At 63.8% G+C, this 12,064-nt stretch overlaps 5 protein-coding genes across 5 annotated transcripts; 3 read left to right on the top strand and 2 right to left on the bottom strand.

Moving 5' to 3' along the window:
• Window positions 1-146: 146 nt before the first annotated feature.
• MICPUN_62620 (predicted protein) lies at window positions 147-1,415 on the top strand (the record flags this gene model as incomplete). Its single annotated transcript, XM_002504929.1, has 2 exons — window positions 147-582; window positions 676-1,415. The coding sequence occupies 2 exons, from the start codon at window positions 147-149 to the stop codon at window positions 1,413-1,415; spliced, it is 1,176 nt and encodes a 391-aa protein (XP_002504975.1).
• Window positions 1,416-1,555: 140 nt separating this feature from the next.
• MICPUN_75054 (ATP-binding cassette superfamily) lies at window positions 1,556-5,708 on the bottom strand (the record flags this gene model as incomplete). The annotated part of the gene is made up of 4 exons (XM_002505231.1): window positions 1,556-2,126; window positions 2,202-2,409; window positions 2,494-4,638; window positions 4,882-5,708. Coding segments are annotated over 4 exons (3,751 nt in total), but the record flags the coding sequence as incomplete, so codon positions are not given.
• A 341-nt stretch (window positions 5,709-6,049) lies between these two features.
• Window positions 6,050-10,510, top strand: MICPUN_62622 (predicted protein; the record flags this gene model as incomplete). The annotated part of the gene is made up of 1 exon (XM_002504930.1): window positions 6,050-10,510. One exon carries the CDS (start codon window positions 6,050-6,052, stop codon window positions 10,508-10,510), a length of 4,461 nt encoding a protein of 1,486 aa, XP_002504976.1.
• A 154-nt stretch (window positions 10,511-10,664) lies between these two features.
• MICPUN_62623 (predicted protein) lies at window positions 10,665-11,069 on the top strand (the record flags this gene model as incomplete). Its single annotated transcript, XM_002504931.1, has 1 exon — window positions 10,665-11,069. The coding sequence occupies one exon, from the start codon at window positions 10,665-10,667 to the stop codon at window positions 11,067-11,069; it is 405 nt and encodes a 134-aa protein (XP_002504977.1).
• Window positions 11,070-11,222: 153 nt separating this feature from the next.
• On the bottom strand, window positions 11,223-11,993 carry MICPUN_62624 (predicted protein; the record flags this gene model as incomplete). The annotated part of the gene is made up of 1 exon (XM_002505232.1): window positions 11,223-11,993. The coding sequence occupies one exon, from the start codon at window positions 11,991-11,993 to the stop codon at window positions 11,223-11,225; it is 771 nt and encodes a 256-aa protein (XP_002505278.1).
• Window positions 11,994-12,064: the final 71 nt, after the last annotated feature.

A 12,064-nucleotide genomic window follows, 5' to 3' on the forward strand; every position in this document is an offset into this window, starting at 1 on the left:
TCATCATATCCTAACCACAGCTGCGGCGCACACAACGCGACGCGACGTGAAAACGTTTCTGCTCCCTACACCCGAACCCCGCAGGTCAAGAGCTCCCCTGCGAGACCGAACATCCCGAACGAACCCCACGGAACATCCAAGCCGGCATGTCGAACACGTCGCGACCTCTGGGAAAAACCGCCCCTTTCCTGGGAGTCTTTTTAACAACGCTGATTTTCCTGGCGAGCGGCGCTTCCGCCGCGACGTGCCCGACCGACGGGAGCGCATATGACTACTCCGAGACTGTCACCGGTGATACCCGCACCATCACGTACACGGCGTGCCCCAATCACGCGTGGAAGGCCATCAACCCCAACACAGCGCAATACGACGGAACCCAAACTATCAGGGTCCCTGCTTACCCCAAGATTCAGAACGATGGCGTCACAGGCGTCTCGACCACAAGCAAGCGCACCATGGACCTCACAGCAAAGGGCGGCGTCGTCGGTATCTTCTTCAGCGCCGCTGCCCTGTACTCCCCGTACGGAGGAGGAAAGTACGGGCAGGTCAAGGGTTTTGACAACTCCGCGACGAACGCCGAAGGTGACACATTCGACTCCTGGTGGGGCCCTCTCCTTTTCCCCTCTCCCTCCAGAAAGTCAATTTCCCGTTCTTGCGACTACCTTCGAAGGTAAGACTTAACCGTGTGTCTTGGCATTGACTCTAATCAACGTGGATGCCATTCGAGCCAAGGTTCGAACTCCTACCACTGCCACTCCGCGCCCACCTGCCTCCTCCAGCAGCTCGGCCAGGCGGCTAACGCGCACTCGCCTCAGATTGGCTGGGCAAGCGACGGCTTTCCCCTCTATGGCCCCTACGGCAAGGGCGGGGTCGCGATGAAAACCTGTACCGTCACCGGCGGCAAGTTTGGCACCGATGTTTGTACTAACGACGACGGCGGCTACTACGGGGAGCTTGCCGGCGTCGACTCGTACAAGTTCCGCTACTACATCCAGGGTCCTGTATGCAGTGACTCATGCGCCAACCCCATCAAAGACCTCCCCGGAGCCGACTATCACCCGCACAGCCCAACTGGCTTTTATGGCTGTTGCCCAAGCGGGGTCACCTGCTCGCTAGCCGTGGCGGCCTGCACTGGCACACCGGCGGACGGTTACGTCAGCGGCTTCACCCCGGTTGCTAAAACAAAGCTGAGCACATTCTGCAACGCATGCTACTCAAGCGGCCAAGGCGGCTCATCCGTCACCACCGGCAGTGGCTGCTCCGCCAAGAGCGCGGGATTCACTCTGGCCACATGCCCAGCCGACGGAACCGGCGTCAACGCTGACTCTCCATCCGTAAAAAGTGCCGCTGCACCCTTTACTGGCGCCGCTATCATTCTGAACATCGCTATGGCCGTTTTCGTCACGATGATGTAAGAAATGTAATCATCGATGTATGTAGTCTACGAAGGTAAGTTTACGATTGTACTGGCGGTATTATTGTGTAATGAGTGACATTTGTTTCAAGCAATCGTTGTGTTTCGCTTATTACTCGTCAGAGTCGTCGTATGCCGCCCTCAGCGCGGTGTACCTTCCTCCAATTTTCATGAGCTCGTCGTGTGTGCCCTGCTCCACCAGCTTCGCGCCCTCGCCATCTGCGTTCTCCAGGATGCAGATGCGGGTCGCATTGCGGATTGTGCTGAGACGATGTGCGATGACAAAGGTGGTTCTCTTGTCGGCGTTCTCCTCGTTGAGAAGGTTGTCCACGCTCGCCTGCACCAGGCGCTCGGACTCGTTGTCAAGCGCCGAGGTGGCTTCGTCGAGGAGGAGGATGCGGGGCCTGCCTATGATTGCGCGGGCAATGGCAATCCTCTGCTTCTGCCCGCCACTCACCAGGCCGCCACCGACGCCAACCTCGGAATCGTACCCGTTTGGCATCTTGCTCACAAACTCGTGCGCGTTGGATATCTTGGCAGCCTCAATGACCTCGTCCCTCGTTGCGGGCTCGCCACACTTGCCCGCGGCGATGTTGTCGTGCACGGTACCACTGAACAGCGTTGGTTCTTGCTCGACGATACCGATCTGTTGGCGCAACCACATCGGGTCGAGATCGCGGATGTCGACGCCGTCAAGGGTGATGGAGCCAGCCTCCGGGTCCCTGCCGTCGACCAGCACGCCGACGAGGTCGTCACCGGCGGTCTTCCCGCTGGCCGCTGACTTTACGCAAGGGTCGTAGAAACGCTCGATGAGCTGCACGGCGGTGGACTTGCCGCTGCCGCTCTGTCCGATGAGTGCGATTGTCTCGCCGGGCGCGGCGACGAGGTCGAGGCCGCCGAGCACCGCCGCCTCGCGCTGCGGATAGGAAAACTTGACGCCCTTGAACTCGATGCGCCCCTTGAATTGTTCCGGGGGGATGATAAGGCCTTGGCCGCTCTTCTGCGCCTCCGCGATGGACTTGGGGATGGAGCGGCACTCGGCTCCTTTTTCCACTGTTCCGGGGTTGCCGTCCATGAACGGCCTTGTGTCGATGGGCGGCACCCGGTCAATGAGGGAAAAGATTCGGGCCGCGGCCGAGCCAGCCGCGGTTGCGTCACCCGCAAACGCCGCAGCCTGACCAGCACCTGCAGCGCAGAAACCGAGCGCCCACAGCGACTTCATAAAGTCGTAGAAATCGAGCTCGCCTTTCGCAATTAGCTCGGCACCCCACCAAAAGGCAAAAGCGTAGAAGAGCATCGTCAGGCTCTGCGCGAGGCCAAACGCCAGCGCCACAGTCAGAGCCTTGTTCCTCTCCTCCTTATGCGGCGCCTTTAGCATGGAGTCATAGATGTCATACATTCGTCCTTCCATACCGAAAGCCTTGACCTCCCTGATCATCGTCGCAGTCTCCGAGATGTGTCCCGCGGTTCTGCTCAAAGACTCACTCACGACTGCCTCCCCGGTGGCGATGTTCTGCATGTTTATCATCTCGCCAATGCTCAAGATGGGGACAGCGGCCAAGAGCACGAGGCCGTATTTCCAGCTGGCCTCCATTGCGACCGCGAGACCGAAGCAGAGAGAGCCGAATGTTTGGAGTGCGGAGCCCAAACCCTGACCCGTTGCAGCTCTGACAGTTGACGTGTCGGTGCGAAGGTTGGATGTGAGCGCACCGACTGAATTATCGGGATCGTCGAAGAATGCCACATCTTGACGCAGGATCGCTCTGAAAAGGTGAACTCTTAGCCGAGTGGTGAGCTTCTCGCCAATGACTGCGAACACGCCGCCCTGTATACCTGTAAGGCACCACGAGATGACCGCAATTGCAAAGAAAATTCCACCAAGCATGTAGGCCGTGTCCATTATGTAGTCAGTGTCGTGGGAGTAGAACAGCGCTAGCATCTCCGCAAAGACAAACGCAATGGAAGGGAAGACACACCCGTTTGCGAGGGCAATGAAGCCGCCAAAGGCAAGAACTGGGTACTCGGGCTCGCTGTAGGCCCAGATCCTAGCGGCCTTAACCTTTGGCCCCTTTTTTTGCGCACCCTTTGCATCCTTGCTGTCCTTCACCTTGTCCTCTTCCTCCTCCTCCTCCTCCTTCGCCTTCAGATCAACCTGGGATGCCGATCTGTCCATGCCGGCAAGCGACACGGATGAGGCGGACGGCGTGCCCCTGGAGCCGCCGATACCGACGAGTCCACGGTATCTGCCACCGGGTATCTCCATGAGCTTGTCGTGTGTCCCCTCCTCGAGTACCACCGAACCCTCCGCGGCGCCGCCGCCAGCGAGACCACCAGCGGCGTCCCGCGAGCCGAGGACGACAATCTTATCGGCACCCCTCACGGTGGTGAGCCTATGCGCGATGACTATGGTCGTTCTTCTGCCGTGGGCACCGGCGACGAGTTCGTCGAGCGCAGCCTGGACCAGGCGCTCGTTCTCGGTGTCGAGCGCCGAGGTTGCCTCATCCAGGATGAGGATGGGCGGATTGCGCAGAGCCGCTCGCGCGATGGCGACGCGCTGCTTCTGACCCCCGGAGAGTTTGCTGTTCTTGCCGCCGACGACGGTATCGTAGCCGTCCGGGAACGTTGCGATGAAGTCGTGCGCGGAGGCTGCGCGCGCGGCGGACTCGATCTCGGCAATTGGAACGTCCGTCGCGTGTTTAACCCCGGCGCGGCCCACCGCGATGTTCATGCGGATGCTGGCGTTAAAGAGAAGCGGCTCCTGCGACACGACGCCGATGGCGGATCGAAGCTCGTTGATGCGAAGCTTGGTGATGTCGACGCCGTCGAGGGTGATGGTGCCCGCGCTCGGGTCGTAGAACCTCTCGAGGAGCCGGGTCACGGTGGACTTACCACACCCGCTCTCGCCCACGAGCGCAACAGTCATCCCCGCCGGGATGTGAAGGTCGATCCCGCGGAACACCGGTCGCGTGGTGTAGGAGAAGTAGACGGCGTTGAACATGATGTCACCGCTGACTGGGGTCTTGAGCGCGAGGCCGGTGGGTGTGCGTGCATCCGCGCCGTCTCCGCCCTTTGGCTTCCTGTCGATGACCTCGTAAAGTTGGTGCGCCGCCGTCCTCGCCTTGATGACCGCCTCGATGGACGAACCGGCCATCCCGAAGGAGAAACCGCCGATGAGCACGGCGAAGAACACCATGATCACGGTCCCGCCGGTCATGCACGGTGAGCTGCCGGCGCTGAGGCCCGTGGACGACAGATCCCCGCTGCGGTACCCGCACCCGCAGTTGGGATTCGCGAGCTTGGTCTCCGTCTCCATGATACTGTAGTCGAGGGCGCACGCGCACGCCAGGAGCGCATCGCCCGCGTACGCGTCGCCGGTTTTGGTCTCATAGCACAGCATCGCGGAGATGTTCGCGTGTTGGCCCCAGGTGGCGTCGAACGGGTCCAGCAGTCCCGCCGGGGGCGGGTACTTGCTCATGGCCCCGTTCGTGGAGTCAGAGATGAGGTATGCTCCGAACCACAGACCCGCCGCGTACATGATGAACATGACCCCGAACAGACCCCCATTGGCGAACGAGATGTTCCACAGGTTCTTAGTCGCGACCCGCTCCGCGTCGCCGAGGTGAGACTCGTACCTCTCCGCGACTCGGCCTTGGGCGTTGAGAGCCGAGGTGACGCGGCATGCGGTGAGGCTCTCAGTCGCGATGGCGCCTGCCTTTTCATACTCGGGGTTGGCCGCGGTGAGCTTGGTGGTGGCCTTGACGAGGAAATACAGCGCCCCCGCGAGCATGGGCACCCCCGCCATGATCACAAGCGAGAGTTCCCAGGAAAAGTAGAATCCCACGGCGAGGCCGCCCACGCCGGTGAACGTCGACTGCACGAGCTCGCCCATCTTTTTCGCGGTTCCGTTCTGAAGGATCTGCACCTTCTCGCTCGTGGCCGCGCTCAGCTCACCAGCCTTGGCCGCGTCGAAGAACGCGACGTCCTGCGCCATCATGGACTTCAGATATGCCCTGCGCACGTTGCTCGCGCCGCGCGCTGCGGCCCACCCGACGAGGCCGAAGCCCGCGGCGAGGGAAACGCCGAGCACAAGCGCGACTCCGACCATGAACATAACCGCGTTCTTCGTCGTCTCCTCAATGTTGGACATGGATGCGGTGGAGTCCAGGAGCTCTCCGAAGGCAATGTTGATGCACGGAAAAGCCACGCCGCCAATCATGCAGAAGAGGATCCCCACACCTAGCATGGCTCTATCCGCCGGTTCGTAAAACCTGAAGAGCTTGAGCATGGGCACCATCGGTGCGTTCAGAGCCGCCTTCTCGCCGGCCGCATCTTTGACCTTTACATCCTTAACGTCGATAGTACCACTCGACATGACGCTAGCGAGGGGCGATACCGCGCCTGGACGAGAAAAAGAAGCTCTCGACCCCGCCGTACACGCGCTCTGACGTATGCGACGTCGACGGCAACGTTATCAATCTTCGACGCGTTGGCGGTTCCGACGAGTTTGACGAGTTTCTTTTGCAACCGACCGATCTCAACATCTTTCGGAGGCGGCGGCGGGGCGCCACCCACAACGAGCGAGCGCGTGAGCCCCGACGAGAGTAGGTCGGCGCTTCGTCGCGCGAATTTGACGACATGGCCGAGCTCGAAGGTTTCGAGATTGGCGACCCGGTGGCGGAGCTGTACGAGAGGAACCTGACGTCCTCGTCGGCGGAGTCGAAGCATGTGACGGCGGTGCTCGAGGCGGTGGCCGACATCCTCAGGCAAGAGGGAATCAAGCCGTCGCCGACGGCGGTGTTCGCGGCGTCGCTGTCGTCCCTGGAGCGGGCTAACACAGAGGCGAGCCCCGAGACGAGCGCGGCGATGCTGACTGTGCTCGGAGTGGCTCTGGAGCACGCCCCCACGGGCCCGGTGCTTAGCCGATTACCCCACGCGATGCAGGTGCTCCTCGCCACCGGTCGCGCGGCGCAGGAGAAGCCCGTGGCGCTCAGGGGCGTGGTTCGGTGCATCGGACAGCTGGTCGCCGCGCTCAGGGACGCTCAGGACCCGGGAACGAACGAGTGGCCGCACTGCGCCAAGGCTTTCGGCGCCATTTCCAACCTGTGCGTCGACTCCAGGCCCAAGGTGCGGAAGCAGGCGGCGGCGTCCGTCGCCGAGGCGCTTCGCGCGGTGAGGGGAACATCCGCGGCGGGGCCGGCGAGCCGCGCGTTCGCGAACGTCGCCGTATCCATCGCGCGCGCGCCGGTGAAGGCTGCTCGTGAGCTCACGAGCATGCACGGCGCGTCCGGCGCCAAGGCGGCGGAGCAGCGCGCGCAGGCTGCGGCTCAGGAGTCCCTCCACCTGCTCGTCGCGCTGAAGCTCATCCTCGGCGAGCTGGACGGGTCAGCCGCGGGGGAGGTGGCGGGCGCGGTGACCGGCCTTTTGGACCTCGCCGAGCCCCTCCTGACGCAACACGCGTGCGATGCGCTCGTGGCGCTCTTCCAGCCCACGGGCGCGAGCGCCACCGCCGCAGCCGCAGCCGCAGCCGCAGCCGCGGCTGGAAACACCGGCTTTGGCGTCCCGAAGGCACCGAGGGCGGCGGAGTCCGTCTCGAGCCAGGCTGCCGCGACGGCCGCGGCGGCGATCGGTCCCCTGTCCACCGCCGCGCAGAACGAGTCCACGCGCCGACCCACCCTCGCCGTGTCCCTCATCCGCGCCCACGCCGCCGCCGTTCGCCGGCTGCACGAGCTCGACCCGGCGGAGGCTGGAGCCCGCGCGCTGCCCCTGGCGTGCCACGAGCTGGTGAAGATGCTGAACGCGGTGCACGAGGGGGTGGCGATGGAGGCGGGCACCTGCCTCGCATCCCTCGTCACCAAGTGCGTGGACACCAACATGGTGAGGGAGGGGATCAAGGCGATGGCGGCGGCGAGAGCAGCGGGTAAGTCCGCGCCGGCGAGGCCACCCCCGGTTATCGGAGTAGCGTCCGCGTTGAAGGCGTCGCTCGGGTTCCGGTACCGCGCGGCGTGGCCCGTGTCGCTCCCCGTCGTCGCAGCGGCGTTCGAGCGCCTCGGTGCCGCGGCGGGTGCGATCCTCGGCGGTTGCCTCGAGGCGTTGGGTGAGATGGGCGCGCACGCGGAGGGTCTGGCGTGCAGAGCGCAGCTCACGCAGTGCCTCGCGGCTGCGGTGAAGGCTCTGGGACCCGAGCAGGTACTGGCGGTGCTTCCCCTCCGGCTCGAGGAGGGCATCGACGCCGAGATCGCCGCCAAGTCCGAGGACGGTCGCGACGTCGACGAGGGCATGGGCGACGACGACATGGACATCGGCGCGGGTGCCGAGCTCAACGAGGACGGGGGCAACGTCGCGGGATCCGCGGGCGCCAGGCTGTGGCTCGTTCCCCTCCTCCGCCAAGCGCTCAAGGGTGCGAGGATCTCCTACTTTTCCGAGGAGATCCTGCCCGTCGCGCGACGCCTCGGCGCGCGAGCGGCGCAGGCGAAGGCTGCGGGTCGCGCGTTCGAGGCGCAGCGGTGCGCGGCTGGGGAGGCTGCGCTGTGGAGCCTGCTCCCCTCCTTCTGCCGCTGGCCCCAGGACGCGTCGGAATCGTTCCCGGGACTCGCGCCGAGCCTCGGCAGCGCGCTCTCGGCGCGAGCGGACCTCCGCGGGCCCCTCACCGAGGCGCTCCGTCGCCTCATTCAGCAGGCGCGCGCGGTGGTCAACGCCGACAAGCACGACGCCGACTCGGACGCCGACGAGGACGTCGACGAGGACGAGGACGACGAGGATAAGGCGAAGGCGGCGGCTGCCACCGCGGCACTACTGGAGGACAGGCCCGACTGGTTCACCGCGCAGATTGCGGAGGGTCAGGCGGCCACCGTCGCCAAGTACGCCCGCAACTTTCTTCCCATCCTCTTTAACCTCTTCGTCGCGGCGCCACCCGAGCGACGCGGCGAGCTCAGCGCGACGGTTGGGTGCTTTGCGCAAATCACCGAGACGGCTGCGCTCGGCGGTTTCTTCCGCACGGTCCTTCGTAAGCTCGTCAAGGTGACGTCCGACGCCGAGGATGCGCCCGATGGGCTCAAGGAGGGCGGTGACACGCGGTCCGCGAGGAGGTGTACCTTCATGGACCTGTCCCTGGCCATGGTGCCCGGTTTGGACAACGCGGCGCGAGATCTTGTGTTCAAGGCTGCGCGACCAGCCGCCCTGGAGAAGGACGCCGCCGTGCAGAAGCGCGCGTACAAGCTCCTCGCGGCGCTCATGAAACCCAACGTCGGTCCCGGCGCCAACCTCGGCGGTGACTGGCTCTCCGCTAACAGGGACGCCGCCGAGGAGTCCCTGGTGGAGGGGTCGGGCATGTGCGCACCCGCGGCGAGGAGGTACCGCCTGCGGTGCGTAGCCGCGATCCTGCCCAGCCTGATGGAACGCGAGGCCGAGAAGGATTCGGCCGAGGAGGGTGTCGCGATGGGAGCCCAAGGGTCCTCCTTCGCGGTGTTGCTCGGCGAGCTCATCGTGGCGACCAAGGAGACCAACGCGCGGACGCGGCAGCAGGCGTTCAGTCTCCTCGTGGATATCCCCCGGAGCATGGAGCGCAAGGCTGGTCGCGCGGGCGGTTCGGGCAAGATCGGCGGAGGTGCCGGCGGCGGCGGCGGTATGCTCGGCGCGTGGCTCGCCGAGGGAAGCGACGAGGACGAGGACGAGGACGCACCCAATGCGGCGAACAGCGACGATGATTTCGAGGGTATGGACGACGTCAACGGGGAGGAGATGGGCGTGGGTGTGCGCAAGTTTTTCATGACGGTTCTGGCCGGCGTGGTTGGAGCCACACCCACGATGCAGAGCGCGACGATCATGGCTCTCGCGCGTTTGCTGTATGAGTTCAGCGCTGCTCTCGTGTCCACCGTTCCGGAGCTGCTTCCCGCGGTGTTTGCCCTCATGGAGACCGGCAACCGCGAGGTGATCAAGGCTGCGATTGGTTTCATCAAGGTTGCGGCGGTTCGTCTGCCCCAGACAGACCTCGCCGCGCAACTCCCCACGCTGGTCCCCGCGCTGCTGCACTGCTGCGACGACGAGGACGGGTTCAACAGGTTCAGGAGCAAGGTCAGGGTGGTGATGGAGCGGATGGTGAAGCGATGCGGTTGGGACGCTGTCGAGGCTGTCACCCCCGAGCTTCACTCCGCGCTCGTGCAGCACATGCGACGCGAGGAGGTGAGGACCGAGAGGCGAAGGAAGGCGTCCGTCGCCGGCAGCGAGTTCGGCGGCGGGGCCAAGTCCCTCGCGGGTAAGTCCGCCCGCACTGCGCGCAAGTCCGCTTGGAACGACGAGGAGGTCTTCTCCGACGACGACGGTCAGACGATGAGGACGGGGCGCGGGGGTCGATCCACGGTGGGCGGCGGCGGCGGCCGGGGTGCCTACTCGATGGCGCCGACGTCGAGAAGGGACGCGGGCGGCGGCGGGCCGAGGAGCGCGGCGGCGGCTCACGCGCTTCGTGCCGTTGGCGGTGCGAGGCTACCCGGAGCCGCTTCAGGCACCGAGCCCTTGAACCTTCTCGACGAGAGCGCGATGCGCCGGCACATGCTCAACCAGCGCCGGGGCGGCGAACACGACGACGACGACCTCGGCGGGTACAAGCGCGATGAGGGCGGTCGCCTGGTCATCGTCGAGGAGAGGGAGGGACGAAAACGCGGTCGCGACGGCGACGACGAGGATGACTTCGACGATGGGCGCTCCGTCGGCGGTAAGTCCCTCGGCGGGGTGTCGCGTCGCACGGCCAAGACGATGGGCGGTTTCACCATGCGTTCGGGCCGCAGCGTTCGGACCAACAAGACGTCCCGCACGACCAAGTCCGGCCAGACGGTCAAGACGGTCAAATCGAAGAAGGGCGAGGGCAAACACAGCGCGGACAGGTACAGGGCGAAGAAGGGCGCCACGGGAGACAGGAAGAACGGCGCGCTCGAGCCCTACGCCTACTGGCCGCTGGATCCCAAGATGCTCAACAGGCGGCCGAGCAAGCGAGCCAAGGCCGGCGCGGGCCTGGCCAAGGTTGTGAGGAACACGACCCAGCTCGGTATCATGACCGGCCAGAAGGCAAAAGACGCCAAGAGGATAAAGAGTTCGAAGTACTGAGGAGCGAAGAAGCTCGCACGTAGCATTGTTATTGAATGTGAGTTGTTACGACTCAAAGCGAAGGAGCACCGAGCCCATTTTCCTTCTGCCCCACTGCCCAAAGCCAACGAAAGTTGGCACACCTTTTCTTTCAAATCACTCGGAGGGCGCGCATATGATCGACGACGACGAGCTCGATGACCTCGTGCTGCAGGGTCACGGCGGCGCAATTGCCGACCCGGACCGCCACGTGGATGATCCCAACGAGAAGAAGAAGGAAAAGCTGAACGCGAGGCTAAAGTGCGAGGTGGTCAAGATCGCCGAGGAGGCTTCGAGGGAGCACGGGGTGCGGATCTCGCCGAAGTTTGCCCAGTGCCTGACGGAGCTGACGAGCACGTACGTGCACACGCTGGCGGACGATCTGGCGGCGTTCGCGCAGCATCGTAAGGGTAAGGTGATCACGCACGATGACGTGCTGCTCGCGGTGAGGAAGATGCCCAGCGTGCTCGAGGGAGTGCATGCGGTGTTACCACCTGATCTCGTCGCGAAGAAAAGTAGGCAACCCAAGCTCACGTTGTAGTACCGAAGGGAACGCGCACGGGAAGGGTGACATATCGTCACCCCGTGTGGGACTATTCGTTAGGTCGTGTATAATGTTAGGAGATCTATAGCTAGCTAGCTAAGTAGTGCTAAGGTGTCGGTCCCGTTGGCTTCCAAAGGGGAGAAAAAATAATCAATTTCTCCGCTTTCTCTCCTGCCTCCTCAGCTTCCCTTTGTCCAGGTCCATCGCCAGGAGCTCCGGCCTGAAGAAGTTGAACCACTGCGTCGTGGGTCGATCCATACCCACATCCATGAGCTTGTAGTGCCACCGTGGCAGACCCAGGTGCGCGGTCATGAGTCGGTAGTACTCGCTGAACGAGTCCGCCATGATGTGCCAACGCGTGGATATGTCCTGGAACCACACCTGCGCCTTGTGCGGAACGGACCTCATCGGCGTGAGCTCATCGCCGACGTTCGGCCCCGACGACGACGCTTCGAAGGACGGTACAAACACGAGCGCCACGCGACCGTGCCTGACCGAGGAGTCGAGATCAAACGCCGCCGACGGGAAAGGGGGTTTCCACCCGTCGGGACCTCTCGCGCCGTCGTCTTCGCGGCGCGGGTCCCAAACGGAACCGGGCGGAACCACGAGGAGGTCATCGTCATCGGCGTCGTCGTGGGGCACGAGCATCATGGGCATCTTCTTGATCTCAGCCAGCGAGTTGATGTGCATGTTTCCCAGGTGGTGCACCTCCTGCTTGAATAGGACGTCCCAGGTCATCTTGAAACCATCGGAGCTGAGCAGGAAAGCCTTGAGATCTTCGGGGAGCTTGAAGGGCGAGTTGGCGTCCTCCCAGGCCTGAATGTCGGACATTGTCGCGGGTTTGCCCTGAACATACTTGACGTCCTGAACCCCGACGTGTTCCTTCAGGTACTCCGCCACCGCGCGCGCGTACTGGTCCATGTGGATGTTTCAAATACGCTTAAGGCGGAAGGATCGTCCCACCGCCTGACCACTCGCGCACTTCACGACCG

The sequence above is a fragment of the Micromonas commoda genome, chromosome 11 (genome assembly GCF_000090985.2).
Source record: "Micromonas commoda chromosome 11, complete sequence".
NCBI classification, from domain to species: domain Eukaryota; kingdom Viridiplantae; phylum Chlorophyta; class Mamiellophyceae; order Mamiellales; family Mamiellaceae; genus Micromonas; species Micromonas commoda.